At 52.2% G+C, this 24,912-nt stretch overlaps 11 protein-coding genes across 11 annotated transcripts; 4 read left to right on the forward strand and 7 right to left on the reverse strand.

The window, feature by feature from the left end:
• Positions 1-283: 283 nt before the first annotated feature.
• AtWU_10932 (COG2 family protein) lies at positions 284-1,268 on the forward strand (the record flags this gene model as incomplete). Its single annotated transcript, XM_035506034.1, has 2 exons — positions 284-298; positions 393-1,268. The coding sequence occupies 2 exons, from the start codon at positions 284-286 to the stop codon at positions 1,266-1,268; spliced, it is 891 nt and encodes a 296-aa protein (XP_035361927.1).
• A 161-nt stretch (positions 1,269-1,429) lies between these two features.
• On the reverse strand, positions 1,430-2,453 carry AtWU_10933 (mitochondrial 54S ribosomal protein uL1m; the record flags this gene model as incomplete). The annotated part of the gene is made up of 3 exons (XM_035506035.1): positions 1,430-1,522; positions 1,580-2,144; positions 2,209-2,453. The coding sequence occupies 3 exons, from the start codon at positions 2,451-2,453 to the stop codon at positions 1,430-1,432; spliced, it is 903 nt and encodes a 300-aa protein (XP_035361928.1).
• A 221-nt stretch (positions 2,454-2,674) lies between these two features.
• Positions 2,675-4,870, forward strand: AtWU_10934 (glutamate--tRNA ligase GUS1; the record flags this gene model as incomplete). Its single annotated transcript, XM_035506036.1, has 2 exons — positions 2,675-2,938; positions 2,996-4,870. 2 exons carry the CDS (start codon positions 2,675-2,677, stop codon positions 4,868-4,870), a joined length of 2,139 nt encoding a protein of 712 aa, XP_035361929.1.
• Positions 4,871-6,848: 1,978 nt separating this feature from the next.
• Positions 6,849-10,105, forward strand: AtWU_10935 (putative plasma membrane H(+)ATPase; the record flags this gene model as incomplete). The annotated part of the gene is made up of 4 exons (XM_035506037.1): positions 6,849-7,302; positions 7,367-7,590; positions 7,668-8,342; positions 8,399-10,105. The coding sequence occupies 4 exons, from the start codon at positions 6,849-6,851 to the stop codon at positions 10,103-10,105; spliced, it is 3,060 nt and encodes a 1,019-aa protein (XP_035361930.1).
• A 1,053-nt stretch (positions 10,106-11,158) lies between these two features.
• On the reverse strand, positions 11,159-12,500 carry AtWU_10936 (NAD(P)/FAD-dependent oxidoreductase; the record flags this gene model as incomplete). The annotated part of the gene is made up of 3 exons (XM_035506038.1): positions 11,159-11,310; positions 11,408-12,211; positions 12,275-12,500. The coding sequence occupies 3 exons, from the start codon at positions 12,498-12,500 to the stop codon at positions 11,159-11,161; spliced, it is 1,182 nt and encodes a 393-aa protein (XP_035361931.1).
• An 897-nt stretch (positions 12,501-13,397) lies between these two features.
• On the reverse strand, positions 13,398-14,694 carry AtWU_10937 (glycoside hydrolase family 18 protein; the record flags this gene model as incomplete). The annotated part of the gene is made up of 5 exons (XM_035506039.1): positions 13,398-14,166; positions 14,220-14,347; positions 14,403-14,416; positions 14,468-14,530; positions 14,586-14,694. 5 exons carry the CDS (start codon positions 14,692-14,694, stop codon positions 13,398-13,400), a joined length of 1,083 nt encoding a protein of 360 aa, XP_035361932.1.
• A 1,542-nt stretch (positions 14,695-16,236) lies between these two features.
• On the reverse strand, positions 16,237-17,410 carry AtWU_10938 (uncharacterized protein; the record flags this gene model as incomplete). The annotated part of the gene is made up of 3 exons (XM_035506040.1): positions 16,237-16,834; positions 16,887-17,229; positions 17,368-17,410. The coding sequence occupies 3 exons, from the start codon at positions 17,408-17,410 to the stop codon at positions 16,237-16,239; spliced, it is 984 nt and encodes a 327-aa protein (XP_035361933.1).
• A 421-nt stretch (positions 17,411-17,831) lies between these two features.
• On the reverse strand, positions 17,832-18,813 carry AtWU_10939 (PQ-loop repeat-containing protein; the record flags this gene model as incomplete). The annotated part of the gene is made up of 4 exons (XM_035506041.1): positions 17,832-18,252; positions 18,311-18,523; positions 18,586-18,705; positions 18,770-18,813. 4 exons carry the CDS (start codon positions 18,811-18,813, stop codon positions 17,832-17,834), a joined length of 798 nt encoding a protein of 265 aa, XP_035361934.1.
• Positions 18,814-19,439: 626 nt separating this feature from the next.
• Positions 19,440-22,449, reverse strand: AtWU_10940 (glucan 1,3-alpha-glucosidase ROT2; the record flags this gene model as incomplete). The annotated part of the gene is made up of 3 exons (XM_035506042.1): positions 19,440-21,504; positions 21,559-22,300; positions 22,365-22,449. 3 exons carry the CDS (start codon positions 22,447-22,449, stop codon positions 19,440-19,442), a joined length of 2,892 nt encoding a protein of 963 aa, XP_035361935.1.
• A 580-nt stretch (positions 22,450-23,029) lies between these two features.
• Positions 23,030-23,906, forward strand: AtWU_10941 (nucleoside diphosphate kinase; the record flags this gene model as incomplete). Its single annotated transcript, XM_035506043.1, has 6 exons — positions 23,030-23,046; positions 23,210-23,240; positions 23,326-23,369; positions 23,426-23,529; positions 23,589-23,719; positions 23,772-23,906. 6 exons carry the CDS (start codon positions 23,030-23,032, stop codon positions 23,904-23,906), a joined length of 462 nt encoding a protein of 153 aa, XP_035361936.1.
• A 216-nt stretch (positions 23,907-24,122) lies between these two features.
• On the reverse strand, positions 24,123-24,758 carry AtWU_10942 (uncharacterized protein; the record flags this gene model as incomplete). The annotated part of the gene is made up of 1 exon (XM_035506044.1): positions 24,123-24,758. One exon carries the CDS (start codon positions 24,756-24,758, stop codon positions 24,123-24,125), a length of 636 nt encoding a protein of 211 aa, XP_035361937.1.
• Positions 24,759-24,912: the final 154 nt, after the last annotated feature.

Consider the following 24,912-nt stretch of genomic DNA (forward strand, 5'->3'; position numbering starts at 1 on the left):
CGGGCCGGGATTCAAGAGGCGATGATGCAGCGAAGAAATCCAGAAACTATTCAGAAAAGTGGCTGGTCTCAAGTTGAAGCGGGCGGAAACTGGGGACTCGGAACCCGAAAGGGGAAACACTAAGCTCCAACAATCATCATCATCGTCGTTGTCGTCTTTCATCCATCTCCAACCCGTTGGTAGTGTCCTTCGCGCAGTGGTGACCACCTCGACGCTTGTCTCTTAGGGTTCGTCGGAAGCTGCATATGGTGCGGTTGATACTTTAAAAGTCACCCCCTTCAAGATGAATAGGTTTCGCGTATGCTATTCCCTGTCTGGCCGAACCCTTCTTCCTTCACCCACCCATTCGTTCTCCCGCCATACTTCAGTGAAACTGATTGTTATGCGCTTAGTTTGGCGACTCCGATGAGTCTGCATCCGAATTCGACGATGATACCTCCGGATTGCCCTTCCCCGAGCCTTTGTCCCGTGCTTCCTTCCTCTCCCCCGACTTCGACCCCGCGGCGTATCTATCCTCCCTCACCAATCGACACCAGAGCCTCGAGGACTTGCGACAAGAATTACGAGATTTGGACCAATTACTCAGTCGAGAACTCCTAGACTTGGTCAATGAAAACTACCAGGACTTTCTATCCCTAGGGAGCGCATTAAACGGTGGGGAGGAGAAAGTCGAGCAGGTACGGGTCGGCTTGTTGGCATTCCAGCGTGATGTCCAGTCCATACGGGATAAGGTGGAGGCAAGGCAAGAGGAGATGGTAGAGCTACTGAAGGAGAAGAAGCGTCTGAAGACGCAAGCCAATGTTGGGCAGGCCTTGCTGGACTATGCGGATCGAGTCGAGGAGCTGGAAAGAAGATTAATGATCGGAGACACTCCCCGGCCTCCTCAGGACGGCACCCCGGGCGAGTCCGATTCGGATTCCGATTTGATCGAGAGCGACAGCGACGATAGTGACGAGGATGAACTGCCTAACGGCGCAACTACTGCGTCGCTCGTTTCCCTCAAGACGCTCGAGCGTCATATTCAGAAGTATGTCTACTTGACCAAGCTGTCCTCTCGGATAGGTGACAACCATCCATTCCTACAGAGCCAACACCCAAGGATGTCGAAAATACGATCTGCGGTGCTCTTGGATCTGAAGACGGCCTTGGAGCAGGCAAAGCAGGCGGGCGACAAGCGGGATACGAAAACGCTGGCCGTATTGCGTCTCTACAAGCTCATGGGAGAGGACACTACTGCCGTATCAGCACTCAAGAATCTGAAGTCCTAGGGGACCTCTAGAGCTAGGCAGTGCCATTTTGCATAGCGCCGGCGTTGGGAGATTTACTTTTGCTGGTTCCGAGTGAGATTTGAAAAAATACCATTATACACCGTAACCTTCCTAATGAAACATATTCTGTACACCCATGAACTTGAAGACGCTAGATTATTTTACACGCCCTGCAAAGCGGCAGATTCGGGAGAGGTCTCCGACCTGAATTCTCCGTTCAGACTGAAACCGGGACCGTTGGTCGAGCTCAGGACCTAAGGAACGTTAGACAAGGACACCGGTTGCAAGCGCAACGCAAATCGGCGACTTACCACTTCGTACACCTCCTTGGTTATGCGGTCGTTAAGACCGGCCGCATCCTTCTTGATCTGGTCGATCGTTGCGCGCAGGTTGTCACGCAATTGCTCGGGGGAAAAACCGAGCTGTCCAACGGGGACACGAATGACAGCGTCACGCTCACGGTAAATGGTACCACCACGCAGCATCTCCACACGCACAGCGATATCTTCGACCACAGTACCCGTCTTGACGCTGGGCATCAGGCCCCTGGGACCGAGGATCCGACCCAGGCCAGCCTTGTTCAGTGCATCCAAACTATCCGGGTGGCAGAGGCAGCGGTCGAAGTCGATCTTGCCGGCCTTCACGGCATCAAAGACCTCCTGCTCACCCACCAGGACTGCTCCAGCCGCACGAGCTTCCTTCTCATGGCGGGTTCCGGGAGGGCACACGACGCAAATTCGGGACTCGGTCTGGACGGAATGGGGGAATCGGAGCATGTTGCGAATGACAGGACCGTCCCTCCTCGTCTTTAGGCGGACGTGGACCTCGTATTTGGAATTGGTTGGCTCGCGGCCAACTTCGAATGCACGGAGATATCTGCGGTGAAGATCGACGCAATCAGTGAAAAGGTCGATTGAACCACGACAATAATACTACAAACCTCATGGCATCACACAGCGCAAATTGTTGCATATCCTTGAGATCCTTCTGCTTGAACTCTCTCGGACCCTTCTTTTTCTTGGTGGTCTTGTCTCCTCCCTTCACCTTGCGCGCCTGGGCAGCGGTGCGCACCTGCTGCAAGCTGGGCAAAATAGGCGCAATTGAGCTCGGGCGAAGAACAGGACGACATGACGACAAGATTCCCCGTGCCGCAAAGGGCATGAGGGAGCTGTAGGAGGAAGCCATGGCGATGAACTCCGAATGAGCTTGACAGCGCCGGGAATGTTTTCTGGTCCGAAATCTAGAGGCTCCGGCCGACCATCGCCCGCGGAGAAACTTACCGCCGGCGGAGCCCATTGAGTCAAAACTGCCCCTCCCGGCAGTAAATTATCTCCATCCCACCTTTCTATACCATCTTTTCCTGGGGCAATTGATCCATTTTCCTGGGGTTTTGGGTCTTTGGAACGATGTCGCAGTTCAAGCTTAGCCTGGCTACTAAGGCCAACCAGGCCTCTTTGCTTCCAGTCCTCCTGGTTGCTACCTCTATTAACGAGGCTCGCCCTACTCCCGTCATCGCCATCAACTTTGAGGATGCGGCTGTTCTCCCCGAGGGCGAGAAGGCTATCGTCCAGTTCACGGGTGCCAGCGGTGCTCCCGTCTATGGAACTGACAATGCCATCAAGGAGCTGCGTGCCAGCTTTCCCTTCCTTAACGGAAAGGATGAGAAGTCTGTAAGTGATCCCCGCTCCGCCTTTATTGCGACTCTATGCTGATGGAGGCTTTTCCAGGAGAACGAATGGCTTTCCCAGCTCGAGTCCTTCACCACCCTTGACTTCAAGGCTCTCGACCCTCTGCTTCAGCGCCTGAACACCCACCTTCTCCTTCGTTCTTTCATCGTTGGTTACTCGCTCTCCACCCCCGATATTGCTCTGTGGGGTGCCCTTCGCGGCAACCGCGTTGCCATCTCCGCTATTCGCAAGGGAGCCCTTGTCAACCTGACTCGTTGGTTCAACTTCCTGGATGAGCTCTGCCCCTGGGCTAGCGCTGCATTGGAGAGCCTCAATGCTTCCGCCAAGGAGAAGAAGGCGGCCAAGGCCAAGGAGGGTGCCAGCTACGACATTGCTCTTCAGAACACTGACAAGGGTGTTGTTACCCGTTTCCCTCCTGAGCCCTCTGGATACCTGCACATTGGACACGCCAAGGCTGCTCTGCTCAACGACTACTTTGCGCACGAGAAGTACAACGGCACCCTGTTGGTGCGCTTCGACGACACCAACCCCTCGAACGAGAAGCAGGAGTTCCAGGATGCTATCATGGAGGATTTGGCCCTGATGGGCATCAAGCCCGACAGGATGAGCTACTCTAGTGACTACTTCGACCAGATCTACGAGTACGGTCTGAAGATCATCCGCGAGGGCAACGCCTACGCTGATGACACCGACAAGGAGACCATGGCCTCCCAGAGAATGAACGGCGAGCCCAGCAAGCGCCGTGATGCTTCCGTCGAGGAGAACCTGGCTCGTTTCGAGGAGATGAAGCAGGGTACTCCTGAGGGTCTCAGATGGTGCATCCGCGCCAAGATGTCTGTGGACAACCCCAACAAGGCCATGCGTGACCCCGTCATCTACCGCTGCAACCCCTCTCCTCACCACCGCACCGGCACCAAGTGGAAGATCTACCCCACCTACGACCTGTGCTGCCCCATCTTGGACTCGATTGAGGGCGTTACCCACGCTCTCAGAACCATTGAGTACCGTGACCGGAACCCTCAGTACCAGTGGTTCTTGGACACTCTCGGACTCCGCCACGTGCAGATCTGGGACTTTGCGCGCATGAACTTCATCCGTACTCTGCTCTCGAAGCGTAAGCTCACTAAGCTGGTCGACCAGGGCGTTGTCTGGGGTTGGGATGACCCTCGCTTCCCGACCATCAGAGGTATTCGCAGAAGGGGTATGACTGTGCCGGCTCTCCGCGAGTTCATCCTCAAGCAGGGACCCAGCAAGAACATTACCAACCTGGACTGGACCCTCATCTGGGCGACCAACAAGAAGTACATTGACCCCGTTGCGCCGCGCCACACTGCCCTCATGAAGAAGGACCTTGTTAAGGCCGTCATCAAGGGCGCCCCTGCTGCTTACACCGAGGACAAGCCTAAGCACAACAAGAACCCCGAGGTTGGCCAGAAGAAGGTCACCTTCAGCGGTTCGGTTCTCTTCGACCAGGAGGATGCCAAGACCTTCAAGCAGGACGAGGAGATCACCCTCATGGCCTGGGGTAATGCCATTGTCCGCAAGATCGAGAAGGACGCCGCGGGTGTTGTGCAGTCCCTGGAGCTTGACCTGCACCTGGAGGGCGACTTCAAGAAGACCGAGAAGAAGGTCACTTGGCTGTCTGCTGACCAGGAACTGGTCCCCGTGGAGCTGGTCGACTTCGACTACCTCCTCAACAAGGACTCCCTCCAGGAGGACGATGCTCTGGAGGATGTGCTGAACAAGAACACCGAGTTCCGTGAGGACGCGGTGGCTGACTGCAACGTTGCCGAGCTGCGCGAGGGCGATATCATCCAGTTCGAGCGCAAGGGCTACTTCCGCTGCGACCGCCCCTACGCTCCTGGCAAGCCGGCTGTGCTGTTCAACATCCCCACCGGTAAGACTGGCAAATAGATGTGCACTGAGTAGATATGAGTCTACATGTTATGAAGATACGCAGACTATGTGATGTAGACGAAATGCAAGATTTCAATGTCGATTGATATGCGGGCACTATTTATTAATACCTGGCTTCCACGTCGGATACTCTGCAGGAAAAGACTTCCGTCACATAATAAAAGTAAACCTCAAAGAAGAATGTGTGATTAGATAATAAGCGTAGCATCCACTCGGGATATTCACACCTACTGATCTCGATATGGGACACATAGTAAGCACAGTATGCCAGGTGACTACACGCGATTCTAGATGGAATATTCGGCATCTATGCTGTGTGTCAAGTAAACTTCCTATGCCCTACGCCATACTAGTTATACGACCGCTAACCCTACGGCAATGTGCAGCCACATACGTAGAGGCCCCTTACCTAGGTAGGGCTGGGTCCAAATTCAGATCCGGTCAAAAGTGCGAGGGGTGTCGTAGCTCGTGACATCTGGAGGAAAGTAAAGACGAAAGTTCTTTTTATAAGGACCGTCGGACTCGGGGAGAAAATCCCTCAATCGCCGTAGACTTGGAGGTGTGTGGAAGGAAGCAGCCAAGGGATACGGAGCAACATCCCTTGAACCTTGTGAAGGTGGTGACGGCATTGAAGGAGGACGGAGGGCTGGGGAAGATGACACCTGCTCAGGACTGCTTTGTTCAGATCCCGTCATTCGTCTGGTACGTCCATCGTTCATCCGCCAAATTTAAGCTGGCTTTCCTTCGGCATATTTTTTTTTCTGTTTCTCGATCCTTCCTGTGTGATCCGAGTGCTCCGTGGTAGGGTCTGGAGTGGAGAAGGAACAGGAGTTGAAGAGTCGAGCTGGGGGATTAGAAGGCATGGTAGTGAGTAATGGAGAGTAATAGAAGCAGTAATATTACGTCGAGATGGGTCCGTCACGTTGCACTGCGCTAGTCCTAATGCAGTCAGGGTCTGGGCACTAGTCCCACTTGGTGCGGATCGATCGACTGTCTCCTCTTTTCTGACTAGTAAGCTAGTAGTATAGTTCTATTCTCTACCTACATCCTCTAATCTAGATACTCTCTCACTCACCACCCGCAATTTCACCTTGCATCAGTTGTCAACTTCATTCTCATGTCTAATTGATGCTTTAATGTCTGATCATTCAAAAAAGCTTGAGCTTACAACGAACAACTCTCCTCTGCCCCCCTTCCACCCGTTGGCAGCTGTCATCCCTGTTGTGTTGCTGTCCCTTCCCAAGCCTTTCCCTGGTTCTCTACTGCCGTGCCGTTACCCAGTCCACGCCCAGGACCCTGGTACACATCATCGCGTCACGAGTCAATTCCTCTGCTGACCCTCTCAGAATCCAACGCTCGCCAAGGCACAATGGATTATTGGTGTGCTCCCAGACTCGGCCCGTCCATGCCCTACGGTTCGTTCGGAAATCTCACCATGTCTCATACGTCAAGACACTCGTCGAATCAACGAGTCATTCCCCCTTGGCCTGTGGTCTATCATCCTGTCACATTCGTGACTGGCTCCGGTAGTCGGTTCACTTTAAGCTCAATTGCTCAGGGTTACTGACACAAACGCCCGACCGGTCGACCTGGTGAGTGATCACCCTCCGCAGACTGCCGGAACTTCCTGGACTCTCCTACGTCAGCATGATTGTCTCCGTCAACACTATTCGTCAGAGCTCCAATCTGCTGTGAAAGTGTCCATGCATCCTTGCTGCTTGGGACCAAGAAAGAAAAAGAAGCTTTCCTCGTTTTCCTTTGTCTCTTCTTCCCCAAACCTGGCGGGGAGGCCGACTTTTCTTTTCTACCTCGTAGAGTTGCTGTCGTCTGTTGCTCCGGATTGCTTCCTTTCTCTCTTTCCTGCGTGAGGTTGATTTCGCTCACTCTTTCGCTGTAAACTAAGGGCAGGCCCGCAGAGCGCTTCGGGCACGCCAACGGTTTCCTCTGCTGCCCTAGACAAGCTATTGGATCGATCATGGCTGAGCAGGCCGGCGCCTCTGGCGACGTTGAACGTGTCGCGCAGACAACGCAAACGCAAATCCGCACCTCGACCTCGGAGCGACGCGACTCGAGACGTGTCTCTCGGGTTTCCTACAAGGAAGACTACGCTAACCTCGACGAATATGGAAAATTGGTCAAGTATGCCTCAACTTACCGCGAGGGTCGTCCGGGTGACGAGATGCAGGGCGAAGAGGAGGAGAAGAGGGTGTGGTATGCACCCTGGAAGAAGCGCAAGGTCTTCGTCAAGCATGTCGACCAGCAACCTGGTCAATTCCCCGAGGAATGGCTCGTCACGGACATCCGTCAAGGTCTGCCTAGCAGTGAGGTCCCAGTCAGACGTCGACGTGCCGGGTGGAACGAGCTGGTATCGGAGAAGGAGAACCCAATCGCCAAGATTCTGTCGTATTTCCGAGGCCCCATTCTCTATGGTACGCCATCAAGTCCCTAGGTACAGCCATTGATCGGGATCCTTTCATTCTAACAAGTCTACAGTAATGGAATTGGCTGTTCTTCTGGCCGCAGGTTTGGACGACTGGATTGACTTTGGTGTCATCATCGGTATCTTGTGTCTGAACGCAGCCGTGGGTTGGTACCAAGAAAAGCAGGCTGCGGACGTCGTTGCAAGTCTTAAGGGTGACATTGCCATGAGAGCCACCGTGATCCGCGATGGTCAGCAACAGGAAATCTTAGCGCGGGAGCTTGTTCCGGGCGACGTGGTATGTAGCGGAGACCCTGTTGAGCCCATTGGTAAGGTTCGTGAATAAGAGCTTGACAGCTAACAATATAATTGCAGATCATTATCGGAGAAGGCTCGGTTGTCCCAGCCGATTCCAAGATTATCTGTGATGTCAATGACCCCAATGGTTGGGAAGAGTTCAAAAGGATGCAGGAGCAAGGCGACCTTAGCAGTACCTCCGAATCTGACCTCGAAGACAATGAGCCTGAAGGAGGTCAGAAGGAGGGTGAAAAGGAAGAGGACTCCAAGCCCAAAAGACGCCGTGGCTACCCCATCCTCGCGTGTGACCACTCCGCTATTACCGGTGAATCGCTTGCAGTTGATCGCTATATGGGTGGATTGATCTACTATACGACCGGCTGCAAGCGTGGTAAGGCCTACGCGGTTGTCCAGACAGGCGCGAAGAACTCGTTCGTGGGTAAAACTGCGAGCATGGTGCAATCAGCCAAGGGTGCTGGTCACTTCGAAATCGTCATGGACAACATTGGTACATCTCTTTTGGTTCTCGTTATGGCTTGGATCTTGGCTGCTTGGATTGGTGGTTTCTACCGTCATATTCCCATTGCTTCGCCGGGTCAGCAGACGCTCCTCCACTACACCCTTGCTTTGTTGATCATTGGTGTTCCTGTCGGTTTGCCGGTTGTGACCACCACTACCATGGCTGTCGGAGCAGCATATCTAGCCAAGAAGAAGGCAATTGTGCAAAAGCTGACTGCGATCGAATCACTGGCGGTATGTTGGAAACGTACATCAGGGGAAGATTGGACCGCTGCTAACCTCTCGGACAGGGCGTTGATATATTGTGTTCGGATAAAACAGGAACTTTGACGGCGAACAAGCTGAGTATCCGCGAGCCGTATGTAGCTGAAGGTGTGGATGTGGACTGGATGTTCGCCGTGGCTGTCCTAGCTTCTTCCCACAACATTGAATCGCTGGATCCTATCGATAAAGTCACGATCCTGACTCTCCGGCAATACCCAAGAGCGAGGGAGATACTTCGCAGAGGTTGGAAGACCGAAAAGTTTGTTCCCTTCGATCCGGTGTCCAAGCGGATTGTGACGGTTGCGAGCTGCGATGGAACAAGATACACCTGCACTAAAGGCGCTCCCAAGGCTGTGCTTCAGCTGACGAACTGCTCTAAGAGCACCTCCGATCACTATAAGGCAAAGGCCCAGGAATTTGCGCACAGAGGATTCCGCTCCTTGGGTGTCGCAGTGCAAAAGGAAGGAGAAGACTGGACTTTGCTCGGAATGCTTCCTATGTTTGACCCGCCCCGTGAGGATACAGCTCAGACGATCAACGAAGCTCAAAACCTAGGCATCAGTGTGAAGATGCTCACGGGTGATGCCATTGCGATCGCTAAAGAAACTTGCAAGATGCTTGCCCTCGGTACTAAGGTGTATAACTCTGACAAGCTTATTCATGGTGGCCTAAGTGGAGCCATGGCAGGAGATCTGGTTGAAAAGGCAGATGGATTTGCCGAAGTGTTCCCTGAACATAAATATCAAGTGGTGCAGATGCTCCAAGACCGTGGCCATCTGACCGCGATGACAGGTGATGGTGTTAATGATGCACCATCATTGAAAAAAGCAGATTGCGGTATTGCTGTTGAAGGAGCAACGGAGGCAGCACAGTCATCTTCTGATATTGTGTTCTTGGAGCCTGGATTGTCTACCATCATTGACTCGATCAAGGTTGCTCGACAGATCTTCCACCGCATGAAGGCATATATCCAGTACCGTATTGCTCTTTGCTTGCATTTGGAGATCTATCTGGTGACGTCGATGATTATTCTCAACGAGAGTATCCGTGTCGAGTTGATTGTCTTCCTTGCTCTTTTCGCCGATCTGGCAACGGTCGCGGTGGCGTACGATAATGCGTCATTTGAGTTGCGTCCTGTTGAATGGCAGCTCCCTAAGATCTGGTTCATTTCAGTATTGTTGGGTCTGCTGCTCGCATTGGGCACATGGGTTGTTCGCGGTACTATGTTCCTCCCATCGGGTGGTATCATCCAAAACTGGGGTTCGATTCAGGAGGTCCTGTTCCTCGAAGTCGCACTGACCGAAAACTGGCTGATCTTCGTCACTCGAGGTGCTGATACTTGGCCATCAATCCACCTTGTCACAGCCATTCTTGGTGTGGATGTTCTGGCAACGATCTTCTGTCTCTTCGGTTGGTTCACGAACGAAGACATGCCCACCAACCCCAGCGACTCCTTCGTCGAGACCACCAACGGCTGGACAGATATCGTCACGGTCGTCCGAATCTGGGGCTACTCGCTGGGTGTGGAGATTGTCATTGCGTTGGTCTACTTCATGCTGAACAAGTTCAAATGGCTCGATGAACTTGGTCGTCACAAGCGCGACAAGGGCGACCTCAAGATCGAGAACCTGTTGGGTCACCTTGCTCGGTTGACAGTCGAATACGAGGAGCCTGGGAAGCCCAAGGGCCGCTTCTTCCTGGCCACCAGCAAGGAGGAAGAAGAAGTGGAGTAAGAGCTGGGACTTGCGCCTCGAGCTTAAGGGTATATTCTGGAATGATATGCTGGAGTAGTGGCCCGATACTGTTTATTATTGGAGGGAAAATATGATGTGAGGACTCTCTAATGTGTGTTCTCAAATGGGGAAGAGGAGGGTGTTGGGATGATGGATGTTGAATGATAATAATAGTTATTTACGTTTTTGTGATATCTTTATAAGTTTGTTAATTAGGTGGGTAGTAGTTAGTAACTAGTTAATATATACCTGGTGTGTTTGAGTGGACATTGTAGCTAGTAGTTAGTACTTGGTAGTTAAATTCCACCTGCATGGGGGAGGAAGAATGCAGTGTCCGAAATGGTCACTTCATCGCACCTATAGTAACTTCGATACTATTAAGTACCCTAATTACATATCTATTCTACCCTAGAACTATAGCATACATAACGAGTCACTGTGTATACAGATAGTAACTAGTTCATAGTACTAATTTGAAAAGTTCATCTAGTACTACAGTAGTACTACTTGCAAAGATAGACACATAATACATATATATATATATCATGATAGCGGTGTTGACGGTTACTTCAATCACTCCCAACCAACCAACTACTACTTCGTGATACCTACTAAATCCACATATGCTATAATGAACTAAGAAAACGAAACAAAATATATGAATCAACTTAATAGAAGTTCATATCTGATCTTTTTCGTTGTCTTTCAGACGTATGGTGAAGTTGAAGTGGGTAGAAAAAGATTTGGTGGGGGTCCAGCTACGTAATTCCATGCTCAAGAGTGTAGCTTGTAAACCTTGATCTATTTAGAGATGATAGGTATTATTAAATATTATATAAATGAGGATATTATTTTACTAGTCGGTACTGAAAGTAACTATGTATGTATTTTCCTTCTTGGTGAAAGTATTAATATGTGTCACTCCTACTCCGACATATAATCATGGAAGTGACGTTAAAAGGTAGTTACATATATATATATATATCATAGTAGTGATTGAGGTGTCGTTCAATCATGAACAGGACATTAGTACTAGTAGGTAATATGTAGGATTCAGGACCGGCGCTGGTGGTGGTTCTCCAGCACACGCTTCCAGAGATCCTCCATCTCGTTGCCGACCATGCGCTCGGTCTGCTTCTCCAGGGCGCGTCTGTCGAAGTCGCGCTTGGAGATGGCGGCGTTGGACTCTTCGCGGGACATTTCGACTATATACTTGTTAGTTTCTTCTATTCGACGATTCATACTAGGTAGGGATAGAAAAGCAAAAGTGATGAAAGCGGGAGGGTTGGGCAAAAGACTCACCATGCACGTAGACACCGGCTCTCTTTCCGCTGAACATAGCATGGGGAACATTGGTAGATCCATCACTGTTGCAGTCACCGACGGCGTAGACACCCGACAGACTGGTGCGCATGCCCGTGTAGTCTGTCGTGTCGATCTTGTTATCCACCATGACCAGGCTCAGCTCCTCGGGCAGAGTGGAGCGCTGAGCAGTGGGGTAGTTCGTGATGAAGGTGTTCCGGATAACGCTGGAGCCATCGGTGAAATGGACCCGGAAGATGTCGTACTGTCTGCCTGTGTCATCGCGGTGGTCGTCGCCGTTCTGGAGACGCTCAATGGATGCAATGGAGCGGTTGTCAATACCAATGTTCCAGGCTTCGAGCTGCTCCTTCCAGTTCGGGTACTTGGCCGCCAGGGCGACTTCGTTGGCGGGCGTGTAGGTGCCGTTGGTGAAGGCGATGATGTCCGAGTACAGGGTGTGAGTTTCCATGACGCTGCCGACCACGTCCGTCAAACTGCCTAGGATACCTAGGGGCTCGTCGCGGTGCTCGTAGCCGTCGCACCAGGGACACCACCAGATGCCCTTGCCCCAGGCTTCGCGGAGACCGGGCACATCGGGGATCACGTCGACCAGTCCGGTACCCAGGACTACCTTGCGGGAGGTGTATTCAGTGCCGTTGGCGTCGACGGCGCGGAAGTATGAGCTGTTGGCCGCGGCATCCTCGATCGGGGTGATGGTGTCGATCTTGATGTCGATGACGCTGGTCGAGTTGTATTTGGAGATCTGTTGGCGGGCGAGGCCACGGAATTGGGCAGGTGGGGTGCCTGTGGATGTTAGGTATTGCTTCATATGAACTGAAAGAGTTTATGTAAACAGGGGGAACTTACCATCAAAGCCAAGCACATCGTGCATCTCACGCGTAACACTATTGCGGTATTCGCCCGAGTCAAACATCAGAGTCCTCCGTCTCATGCGCCCGAGACTGCTCAGGACACTGAGGCCTGCGGGACCTCCTCCCACGACAATGACATCGTAATCTGTCTGGGGAATGGACGACGCTAAAGCGACGCTGATGGTGGAGAAGAGAGAATAGAAGAGGGATTTGGGAGCCATGGTGTTAGACTAGGTTACGGATCGGATCGTTCCCCGCGCACTGGAGAAGAGAGAAGGCCTGCTGCAGTCTGCCGGGAAGAAGATGCAGCAGCAGCAGCCATGAAGCTGCTCTTTATACCTCCACAACAGCATATTCCGCAGGAAGGACAGTGCAGCACGCACATCGTCCCAAGTTGTCCGAAGAGCAGGATTGATGGTGATTCAGCTGGGATGCAGCCAAGACTCGAGCTGGTGGAGCAGCTGAAGACGATCGACACGATCGATTCCGTGCCAGGCCAGTTCGTGACCCGCCATGCCAAGTAAAGAGAAGATTATTGAGAATATGGTTGGAAAGACCCTGATTGACCTGCCGAATGAGAGTCGATGACTGCGTGGCTTCAAATCCCGGATGGAGGCTGCCAAGACAGCGGAATTCGATCGGCAGGGCTGGGATTTAATAGTGTATGCAAGGTGATGAGGGGCCAGATGGGCGGGGCGTAATGAAGCTTGCTTGCTTGCTGGCTGGTGATGATGATGAGCCCTGCACGAGGTAAATAAAGTCGAAGAAGTGGTGGCAGACAAGATGAAGAAAGCGGATGGACAGGAGGCCAAGGGGAGGGAAGAGGGAAGAAAATATGCCACGACAGACAGTCAAGAGTCACGCGGCCAAGAGTCGGCCTGCAGCTCATAACCACCTCAAACCAGCTCCGCAGAATATATTAATCATTAGATTGAATAAGATAGATGTACCGAAAGGGTATATACAGCTCCACTAGGATGATATCCCAGCAATCCTGTGGAACAAAACATCCACGCCACCAGCTTCCTGTCGCCACTTCTCTCCTCCCTCATATTAAATTCTCTCAAACACACTCACATACACACTCACTCCTACAAGGGGTATCATCATAAAATCAATCATTTCTTCCAGCTAGAGTCGGACTCAGGACCCCACAAGTGCAGGGGGTAGCGGTATGGAGTTCCGAACACCCGCGACGCAGTTTGCCCCAGAGCACTGCGGACGCCACTCAAAAAGCCCGAGTTGGCGTACGCCTGCGTGACATCCCACATCATCACGCCGCCAAAGCTCTTGAAGGTCTTGGTATACTGAATAATCGACTGCAGCTGCGAGACTGGCACATAGCCCGAGCCGGCTGCCCCGGTATTCGCCGGAACGCCGAGCATCACTCGCACATTCGGATTCTGAGACACGTTCTTGGCCCAGTTGTCCCACTGATTAAAGTTGAAGGTCGACTGCGTGCTTTGGCCCTGAACAAAAGAGCCCAAGCCGCAGGGGTTGTTGTAGAATTGGACCCAGACGGCATCAATTGACACTGGTCCGTTGAGGATCTGCTGGTCTGCAAGATCTGGGTAAGGGCACTGCGGCGCTGCCGTCAGGAAGTACTTTTTCGAGGGCTCGGCATCGGAAAGTTGACGAAGTCGGTTCGCGAACGGTGCCATGTTATTCACAGTGGCCTCGAAGTCGAAATCAAATCCGTCCACCGATGCGTTGCCAAAGGGCCGGTGAGCCGTCGAGTTGGACTGCTGGGGGCCGAACGTCTGCCAGATCAGGTCGGCACCGGACTGGGCAGCAGATTGCGACTGGAATCCACCTTCACTGTACGTCGCACCGCCAATTGACAGGATGATGGTCTTTCCCTTCTTCTGGCACGTGGTGATATCGGCGCTGCATAATTGTATTAGCTGCGCTGCCATCAATCCACAGAATGTGGAGCATACCCAATCTGAGGACAATTCGGCAAATTGGTGCCTTCGAACAACGTGCAGTTCTTGCTGGTGAGCGAAAAGTCATATGCTGGTGCTCCTCCAGGTCCGTTGACGTTCATCACAAACGCAAGGACAATGACCTTGAAAATGGTTAGCATCCATTAGAGAACTTTTCTAATCGAAGCTTGATCTTACATCAATATTGCGGTCTAGAGTCCGAGTTAGCGCAACTTCTTCCACCGTGAATGCGAAACACTTACCATCGCAGTAATAACCCAGGTTTTGCTGGGCCAAGCTCCCAGTTCCTGCATAGGAATTTTGGCCTGGTCGTAGACATGTCAACTACTGCCAAATTCTGACATATGTCGCGATACTCACCCCAGTATACAACCACGTTGTTAGAAGAAGACAAGTCGAGCTTGGCGTATGCTCCTCCCAGAGAAGCCAGCCCCATCGAAAAGGCAAGAATATTTTTAAGGAGCGTCATGGTGTAAGGAAGGAATGAAGAGTTGGTCTCTTTATCAAGGAATGACTGAAATCTTTTCAAAGGAGTGTGCTGAAGGAACGATCTACTACCTCAACGATGGGGAGGGCGGATGACCAGTCGATGATGCCCAAGTTGCCGGTGCCGAACGGTTGTCGAATTCGAGTCGAGCTGCTATCACGAAGCCAGATTATGGCAGTTCATGTCGCGGCTTTTATGTCTTCTCCAGGCTAACCGTAAGCCTGTTGTGTTGTGCTGGAAAACAAGCTTGGACCGAGTTCTTGTCATCCGTTGTCTGGGGTCAAACATTCCAGATAGTAGTCTTTTCTCACGAAGCCGGCCAATAACTCAGGCCCCCAGATTGTCATATTCGAGTGGCGCTCCTAGACTGCAAGACAGAGCATGTTTTTCTCAAGTTCGTCGAAACTATGATTGGCAGGGAACCAACCGAGATACATTCCAGGATGGTTTGTTGTCAATGCCTTGGGTGGCCCGTGGAATGCCATTCCCTTTTACGGACCCCAGCTTGTGATGAACCGAACCCAGGGCAAGCTTCTCTTCCCATGATCACTTACGCGGCCATGAAAATCGTAGCTTGCGTACCCAGTCAGGTGCACTAATGGTTCAATCATGGTTGGGATGAAGTCTGCTAGCCCGTTCATTGTAGCGCGGCGGCGCATCGATAATCGTTAGGATACCAGGCGAGCCCCATTTGACAGCTTGGACGCGGGCATATAATAATAAAGTTTTTAGCTGCCATGAGAGTCTGCAAGGAGTAGGTGGAAAATCGAAGTATTGAGTGAGACATAATCGCCGTGGCTTCATCTCTCCGGGACCGACAACTGTAACCGGCAGTTGTACGTGTGTTGAGAGGCAGCCAACTACACCTGCCCCTTGGAATCTGGGACGATCCATCTGACGCAGATGATGATTCCTAGAACCAAATACACCAACTGAATGACCATTGTCTCCTGATCATCGTGGCTCTGACTTTTGGTGCTCTCATGCCCAAAGGTGATCTGTTGACCATGGCCGTCAGATCATGCATTATAAATGAATCGTCATTCAGATGCTATTCTTGGCTCCTGCCAGATATCCACTTATGACCCCAGGAATGTGGGAGTCGTCCTGGTGATGAAGGCATGTACTCCTCATCGGCCCGGTTTATCAATTACTCACGGTACATGTTTTCGGTCAATCAGCCCAACAGAAGTTGGCCGAAGGCAAAATAATCCCGCATACTATGTTGTCTATCAATCGGCCTTGGTAATGATCGGACTATATGCCGCGGAGTGAAGCCCAGTGCACGAGGTACAAGGTTATCAGAGGGATGACGACCATATTGAGATCGCCGGTCGAAAATGCCCTCGCTTTAATCATTCAGAAATCAATTGCTTGTCCAAGTTATCCAAGTTCTGCCGAAGCCAGTGACTTGAGAGATCATAATAAACATAACGAACACAAAGGTGCCCGGCTATGTGGCATTGCACAAAGATGCCTTAGGTTTGCCGCCATTGATGTTAGGGGCCTGGGTAATTCATAGCTTCATTGATGGATGCCAATGACCCTTGCGACGGCCTCATCATTGGTCATGCTGTTGTCAATCACTCCTGCCACTTTGAGAACTTCCACCACAGACTCAACGAGCTCCCTCTGCACACCCCGAGTCGAGCCCGTGAACTTGACATCCTTGAGCCATTCCTTAGCATCATCCTCTCCGTAGTTACAGCCCAACTCCCCAGTACCCAAGAGCTTCACGACCTGAGCAGTGTCGGCTTCAAAGTCCTTAATGCCCTGATCCAGAAGCTTGAGCAGCTGTTGCAGCTTGCCATCCGCTTTCAGATCCGAGAAAGATGAAGTAGACGCCACGATCATCCAGGATGGCCAGGGAGTGTAGATCTCACCGATCTTCTTCAAGGCGGGATGAGGCTTCTCTTCAGTGGGATGGAAATACGGCTTCGTGGTGAAGTGCTCCCACATGAAGAACTCGGCCGTGGGCTTCGGCTCCTGCTCGGGATGCTCCGAATCGTATCCGGTCACTCCATTGCGGAGAGCAGCGAAGGGGCCCAAGGGCACGGTGGACAGCGAGTCAGGCTTCCAGCCTTGCTTCTGAGCGAGGACGAAAGACATGATGTGGGAGCCACTGCTTCGCGTCAGTATGATGCATGCCAATCTCGTCCACAGATTGCCCTTACCTGCCAAGGCGACTGACACCAACGCGCTTGTCCTTGAGATCAGCCACCGTGTGGATATCTTCTCTCTCCCGACCCGTGACAATGGCCCAGCGCAAAGGCGTATCGACCCAGTGTCCGATCACCTTGTAGCCACCCTCCGAGGGGTCCTTCTGGGCCTGCTGTTTACCAGCTAGACCAGCTACCCATCCCTCGGTCAGCCCAATGGCGACATCGATTTCCTTCTCACGCAAAGAAGTGATCATGTGTCCCGTTCCAGAGGGGAAGGGAATCAGAGAGAGCTTGAACGGGAGAGCAGCCAGGGCTGGGGAGCGCAGCGCCAGGTGGAGAGGCGTGAGGTAATGTTCTAGGCAGGGATGTCATTGTTAGCTGTCCGTCCATAGATAGAAGCTCGGAGAAGCGGAAGCTGTCCATGTTGTACAACTGAGCTGATTGATTATATACGACAGTGTAAGGTTGTTGAGGGAAGGAAGTTGGACCGTACCAGGCACATAGCCAATGCGGATAGTCTCTAGATCTGAAGACATGGTGAATCTTGATGGAGCAACGGACACAAGATAGTCGGTTGGAAGATACTAGGGAGGATCATTCTCCTGAACAGGCGGAGATGGAGTTGAACTAACGAGTAGTTGCTGGTGGGGTTCCTCGGGGTCCCTTGAAGTTACCCCGCGGCAATGAAAGTCTCCTCACGTCATTTTACTGCCCACCAATTGATTGATGATCATGCAAAAGACTGCATTATATAGACGTGTTACTGATAATTATTGGTAGCAGAAGCTTCATTGAGTGTCTAATCACATCACATTATGCCTAATTCAGTTGATAACAGGTCGGATGACCTCGGACGCCGAACCAAACTCACGGTCCGACGTGTCTAATAGCTGGTATGCTTTATGTACAACGCCAACGGAAAGCAACGGAAAACCCCACAGTCGTATCTAATCTCGTTCAAGTCATTCGGATGTCCTTCTCCTCCACATTAAAGCTCTCACTAGGTCCCCGAGGACTGCCCGCAGTCCGGAACGAGGCACCACTGTACATCCAAAACTGCACGCCCAAGTACAGGTCGCAAACACATTGGAAGAGACCACACATCCGGAAGGCCCAGGGGATCACTTCCTGGCTGCAGAAGAAGTAACTCAGCTTCATGATATCACCGATAATCCAAGCTGCGAGCACCGAGAGCCGGAATCCTGCGCATGAACGGGACTTGTGGTTCTTGAAAATCTGGGGAAGAGGCAGCGTGGCTTCCACGGCGAGTCCGACATATCCGAGAAGACCGATGTAGGATTCCGAGTTGGCAAGCGGAGGCAGGAGGACCTGGATGAAGGTGAGCGCGCCGACGAAATATGCCAAGAACATCCAGTAACTATCGACGACTCTGGTTAGTTTTCACCGCATGGAAGGAGAGAAAAGAATAGACGTACGGTTTCGCGCTCTTCCACTGCCAGAAATCGTAGGGTCTCGCAAATCCACCATTGTCCACACTGCTGAACGGAACATGTTCAACGCTGTTCTTCAGCCCGGGCGATGGCCGATTGTCCAATGCAACCTTCAACAAGACTACCTGCACCCCGACGGTGATAACGGCCTGGATCAGAAGCGAAAAAGAGTAGAGAGCGCCGAACCAGTAGAAGATCCTAGCAAAAGTTGTTAATGCCGAGACTCTCGAAGGACATCAATCCCTATGTGGGAGCCTTACTTCAGGACGGACGCGACAAGCATAATCAAAGGAATGTCCAGCGAGAATCCAGCCGAGCTCCTAGACCGGTGAATGCTGAGAATCTGGTCCGCATAGGAAGTCACTGGGGAGGTAATGAGGCTGTTGAATTCGAGCGGCCAGTTAGCGTTCCATTACGATGCGTCCGTGAGAGCGAAAGACGTACAAGAGGGGAGCCCCATATTCCAGGGCTTGTGACACAAGATACATCGTGAACTCAATTACCCGTCGCTATCGTTGTAATAGGAGTATAGCGAATATAGGGTAATGTTACGATGGTTGAGGAGCGATTGCTCGGTCGGTTTTGTGTCGACGACGGGGCAGTGAACGGGCGGAGCTTGCGGTTTCCGGAGACTGCGACGGAGCAGCAGCGGCGTCAGGGGCAAAGCTTGTGGAGATGCTGAGTTCGGAATGAGAACGCAAGCTGTTGGCAAGGACGAGAGACCTCCACAAGGGTAAATTGGTAGAAAATGTGTGATGCCGAAAGCCCAGGAACTCCGTGCCGACAAGTCCTGAAGAAAGTTCAATGCCAAAAGCGACCCGAATGCGGCCTCTTTTTTTTCCCGCCAGATTTGGGACTCCATCAATTAAATTTATTGATCGGCGGCCACGTCCCTGGCGCTGACTCAGCCCCACTCCGGGAAGTGCCTTTCCTTTTTCCTCTTTGGGGTTGGGGTTCCATCCTTTCACTACACTGCTAGTCTATGGACTACTACAAAAAGTACTAAACTAGGATGTAAGGGCATCTGAAAGCGTCATAAATAAATACCATTGATGCCTGATATACGAACCTATTGCATATATGTATGGCTCCTCTTTCCACATCCCCGTCTAGTCTAGAACTCAATCCGCCATGTCTTGCCAATGCCCACGTTGGGGTTCTTCACCACCGCATATGCAGCCTTGCCATCAGACTGGCTGTGGTACTGCATAGGGGCCGTCGAAGCCGCCGAAGCTCCATCCTCAATGACAGTCACACTGGTCTTACCCTGCCATTCCTTGGGAGGATCAACCACCACCACTCGCTCAACACGAACGTTGGCCATGGTCTTCAGGTACTCGGCCGTCTTGGGGCCCTTGGTGCCAACATCCTCCGAGACCAGAGCAGACTCCTGGAAGCGGAACCGACGATGGATGTAGGCTCCACGCTCGTAGTCGAACGTCTCTCCGTCATCCACGTAAAGAGAGCCATCGGCTTGGCCGTTCTTATCCAAGACCACAACAAGAGTATACGGGTCCCATCTCATCAACGCGCTACTGCGGCGAGGACGGTCCTTGCGGGGGATAACATGGCCACCTTGCATCAGCAACGGCACAGTCTCCATGGGAGCTGGCACCGTATGCCTCTTTCCGGCTCCCTGGTAAACAGTGTAGTCAAAGTAGTCATAGTACTTTTCGTCGTCAGCAAGGTAGATGTCTGCCGTGGTGGCCTCCTCCGAGACAACGGGTTTAGCAAGAAGACCGGTGGAGCCGAGATAAAGCTGGTCATCGATGGCAAAGCCAGCCTCATCCGTGGGATGAGCATAGTACTGCGGCCGCACGATCGGCATTCCGTTCACGGAAGCTTCGTGGAAAGCGGTGTACCAGGCGGGGAGAAGCTGATATCTCAGGCGGATGGCCTGGGAGATGATAGACCGGTGTGGCTCGGCAATCAGATACGGCTCCCTCCGGCGTGTATCGATATGCGCGTGGGCACGGAAGAAGGGGTACCAAATACCAGCTTGATACCATCTGGTCAAAAGCTCCTTGCTAGGGTTGTGGAAGAAACCACCCACATCAGCACCGGCAAAGGGGAAGCCTGCAATACCGTTGTTCAGGACCATAGGGATGGAAGCGGCCAAGTGTTCCCAAGTAGCCTGGTTATCACCCGTCCACATAGCAGACATCCGTTGAGCGCCCGCATAATACGACCGCGTCAGGATGAAAGGCCGACGGACCTCGCCCTTCTTGCGCTCCAGAAGAGCATCGTAGGTGGCGTTGACAAGGGTGATTCCATGAACGTTGTGGATGTCACGGTGCTCCCAGTTGCCATGATGAAGGTTATCCTTGGGCATCGTGGTTTCGGGACCGTTGAACACCGAGGGCTCGTTCATATCGTTCCAGATGAAGACGTTGGACAGCGTTCCCTTGAACTTGTCAAACTTGAAGAGGCTGATCCACCACTTGATCGCGGCGGGGTTGAAGGTATCGATCCAGTGAGAAGAGCCGGGCCAACACCAACCGTCGTAGATCTCACCGTCCTTGTTCTTAGTGGCCAAGTCCTTGCTCGTCATTTCTTGGGAGATGCTGTACTTGTCCTGGTTCTTGATGTGCGGGTCAATGATAACGACGAGTTTGCGCTCCGACTCGTCAAGCTGCTCCTCCATGCTGATCGGATCAGGGAAAGTCAGAGGATCCCAGGTGAAATACTTTCTGTCATCGGTATACTCGATGTCCAGCCAGATGACATCGTAGGGGATCTGGTACTTGTCAAAGTTGCGGTCGACCTCCTTGACATCCTCATCAGTGATGTAGTTCCAGCGGCACTGGTGATAGGCAATGGCAAAATGTTGAGGCAACTGAGTGTAGCCGGTGAGTTCACCGTAGGTCTTGCTAATTTCCTGGGGGGTAGGACCAAGGAAAACGAAAACATCGAGCTGACCGGACTCCGAAAACCAATGACTCTGGGTGTCAGTGGTGGCGCCCACGCCGAGAGCAAGAGGGTTAGGAGATGAGGTAGACTTGACAATATCCACCCAGGTCTCTGCAGCATTCAGCCAGAAGACACCGACGGTGGAGTCCTTGCGATGCGCCTGCATGAACGGAATCGCACCATACAAGGTCATGGGACTGTTCAGCTCGTACTCGAACACATCCGCATTGTACATGCGGTAGGGCTCTTCGTGATTCCCTTCACCACCTCTGGGACGCTGTTAGTTTTGCGAGCTCGAAATTGTCACTGCGCGAGTAGCTTACCGAGTTTCCTTCAAGGAGAGAGAGTCAGCATGTTCAGGAATACCAAAAACATGCTTGTAGCCGGGGAAGGTGATGTCCAATCCCACACTCTCGGGGCCTCTGGGCTTGGTGTCGGTGTTGCCACCAAAGCTCTCGTCCCACCAAGTGCTTTCATCTTCCTGGGTTTGCTGCTCGCCCTCACCTTCGACCTCTACCTTAGGGCGCCAATGCTCCATGTTCAGGTAGCCCTTGTTGTTCAATTGAACGTGGGTCTGGCCGTCCCTCTTGAAGTCGGCGCTAAAAGGGGCGTGGCGGATGACAGCCTCGAACTGGTTATCCGGACCGTACAAGACTCTGGTGAAGCCAGTCTCGGTTTCAGGTTTCAAGGTCGCGGTTTTGCTCAACTCCAAGCCACCCACCAACACCCATTTCTCTGCCTCATTGTAGCGTTCCTTGCGTGCTTTGCTATCGTGTCGAAGCTGGATTTCGCCGTTCAATCGCTTCTCCTCATCGACAACAACTCGGGCGGCGCCGGACTCGAGGAAGGAGACAACAAGAGGCAGCTTGACTTTTTCGTTGGCGGAGACGGATTTGAGAATGGTTCCGTGCAATTGGCCATCTTTGAACTGAATAGAGGATGAGTCGAGCTCGTAGGGGGAAGTCCAGGATGGACCTTGGGCGGAAGCATCGTCGGCGAATGCTCTGTTCCGCTTACAGAAGCCCGATTGAGAACATGTCTTGAAGTTCTCGTGTTTCACGGTGACTATGCGGCGTTGTAAGATGTCAAGGCGAGTCTAACCGATGGGTGTATGATTGGATAGGCTTACCTCCGGGGATGACAAGGCATCCGAGTAGGATCACCAAGGACAGCAGTAGGGTCCAACGGTTGGACATTGGCCGAGTTCCGGCCATGATGGGAGAGCTCAGTAGTCAATCAGAGACACTCAACCTCTGAAAGAAGAACTATCAGCAACCACTAGTGTGTCGACCTGCATCTACCAGAGGTGAAGGTCCCACACACAAAGCCGTTATGTGCTGGGATAGAAGAAGAAAATTGCAACTAGATACGATGATATAATGCAAGTAGTACAACAAGGGCACTCGATAGTTCCAGGCTGGCCAGATGGAGCTGAGATGGGGGGAAGCTCCCAGTTAGGCTTAGTGTGGGCGCTAGTCTGATTTTGGCGGCTGGGGATTAGACTTGTTCTGGCCTCAGGCAGGAAGTACTTTTTCAAGTCATGGATCAGGCAGTTAGGCATGCAGGCATGCAGGCATGCAGGCACCGACGGGAAATCAGTCAACCAGCCCGTAAGTTGTCTCAGAGAGTGAGTGAGTACTATTGCCCCTCCTTCTGGCTGCCCCACACTGGCTTTTGCGGTCCCTCCCTATATTTTTCGCCAACTCACCACCGGCTCTGCTTCTTCTCTTTCTTCTTCTTGTTCCCTCAATCGTATCTCAGTGACTTCATTGTTATACTCTCACATCCATCAAAATGTCTTCCGAGCAGACGTAAGTTGATTCCACTTTCTATTACTTTACTCATTTTACCCCTCTACCCCTCCATTGCTCTTTTCTCTGTCTCTCTCGTTCTCCTGGGGGGTCCTCAGGGAACTTGCTTCCTAGATCCTCATCAACCCCTCATTGCAATCCTGAGACTAACCAATTGAACTAGCTTCATTGCCATCAAGCCCGACGGTGTCCAGGTATGACTGATTCACGCCGTGAATCACCACTTTTCGATGCAGCTGCGGCATCTCCGGAATAACCCAGTACTGACCTTACTACCAGCGCGGACTCGTTGGCCCCATCATCTCTCGCTTCGAGAACCGTGGGTTCGTATTACCTCATGAATGACATTGCAAAAGCATAGATGCTAACATTGTTCCAGCTTCAAGCTCGTTGCTCTGAAGCTCTGCTCTCCCGGCCGTGAGCACCTCGAGAAGCACTACGCTGACCTCAAGGAGAAGCCCTTCTTCCCCGGTCTCGTCTCCTGTATGTAATCCACACATGTTGAACATTGACGCATGCCAGCATACTAATCCTGCCTTTAGACATGCTCTCTGGCCCCATCTGCGCCATGGTCTGGGAGGGCCGTGACGCCGTCAAGACCGGCCGCACCATCCTCGGTGCCACCAACCCCCTTGCCTCCGCCCCCGGCACCATCCGTGGTGACTACGCCATCGTAAGGACTCTGATCCCGTCATGATCGAGACATCTTACTGACAGTTGAATAGGACGTCGGCCGCAACGTCTGCCACGGTTCCGACTCCGTCGAGAACGCCCAGAAGGAGATCTCCCTCTGGTTCTCCCCCAGCGAGCTCCAGCAGTGGAAGCACTCCCAGTTCGACTGGATCTACGAGAAGGCCTAAATTATTCCGGCCAGTCCTGCGCCTGAGCGCCTGCATTCCGCTACGAGTTGGGATGTAGAGTACCTCGGGTGATATAAAACTCCAAGATCTCATGAGAACTAGAAATACAAATATAAAATATATTCATGATCTATATGCCACGCTAGTAGTACTCCGTACAAAGCTTAAACCCGTCAAACACTATCATATATACATACACAGTGCCTGATCCGATAATCATTTCTTCCCAAACAGCCCTCTAGCACCTCTTCCCAATGGCGCAAGCACAACTCTAGAAAACCACGGGGTAGCCCAAACACTCACCACGATGCGGACCGGCATTAGAGCCTTCGTAATGAGATAAGCCGTTGCAAACTCCAAGATCAACTTCACTCCCTCTCGTTCCCCTTGGACTGACAACGCTGACCGTTCCGCCTCGCCATGGTGGTGTGCACCGTCCCCTCCATACTCCTCAGCTACAGTATCCACATCCACCTCCTCCACCCAGCCTTTCTTCCGCAGCCAACGTCCGAACTTCTGCGTCTGCTCCTCGAACAATTGATTAGAGGACATATCCGGGAGCAATCCATTGTTATAATGAAAGGCAGCCACCAATCCAAATAGACTGATCACGGCGGTGATCTCGTGCAGGATGAGGAAGGATGTGATGTGCGTTGCGGGAGCTCCAAGAAGAGGTGTAGTGTAGGGACGGACCGAGGCTGGAAGACGATCATTTAATCTGTGTAGACGCGACCGGACATCTTTTGCGGAAGGGGGAGGGGGAGGAGGAGGAGTTGAGAAGAGACGGTGGGCGGAGGGTTTGCGCTGTGAGATGAGACGAAAGGTTTGGAGGATAGAGTGCGGTGGTGGCATTTTGACTGAATAAACTTGGGGAGTGAAGCTGTCGGCCCTATGCAGGGGGGTGGAAGCGATTCCCGGTCAGGTACCACCGAGAAAGTCAGGGAGATATTGGTATTGTATTTCGCAATTGTAATCCAATCAACTGGGTGGTTGTGAAGCCGATATC

Source organism: Aspergillus tubingensis, assembly GCF_013340325.1.
Source record: "Aspergillus tubingensis WU-2223L DNA, scaffold_15, whole genome shotgun sequence".
NCBI classification, from domain to species: Eukaryota; Fungi; Ascomycota; class Eurotiomycetes; order Eurotiales; family Aspergillaceae; genus Aspergillus; species Aspergillus tubingensis.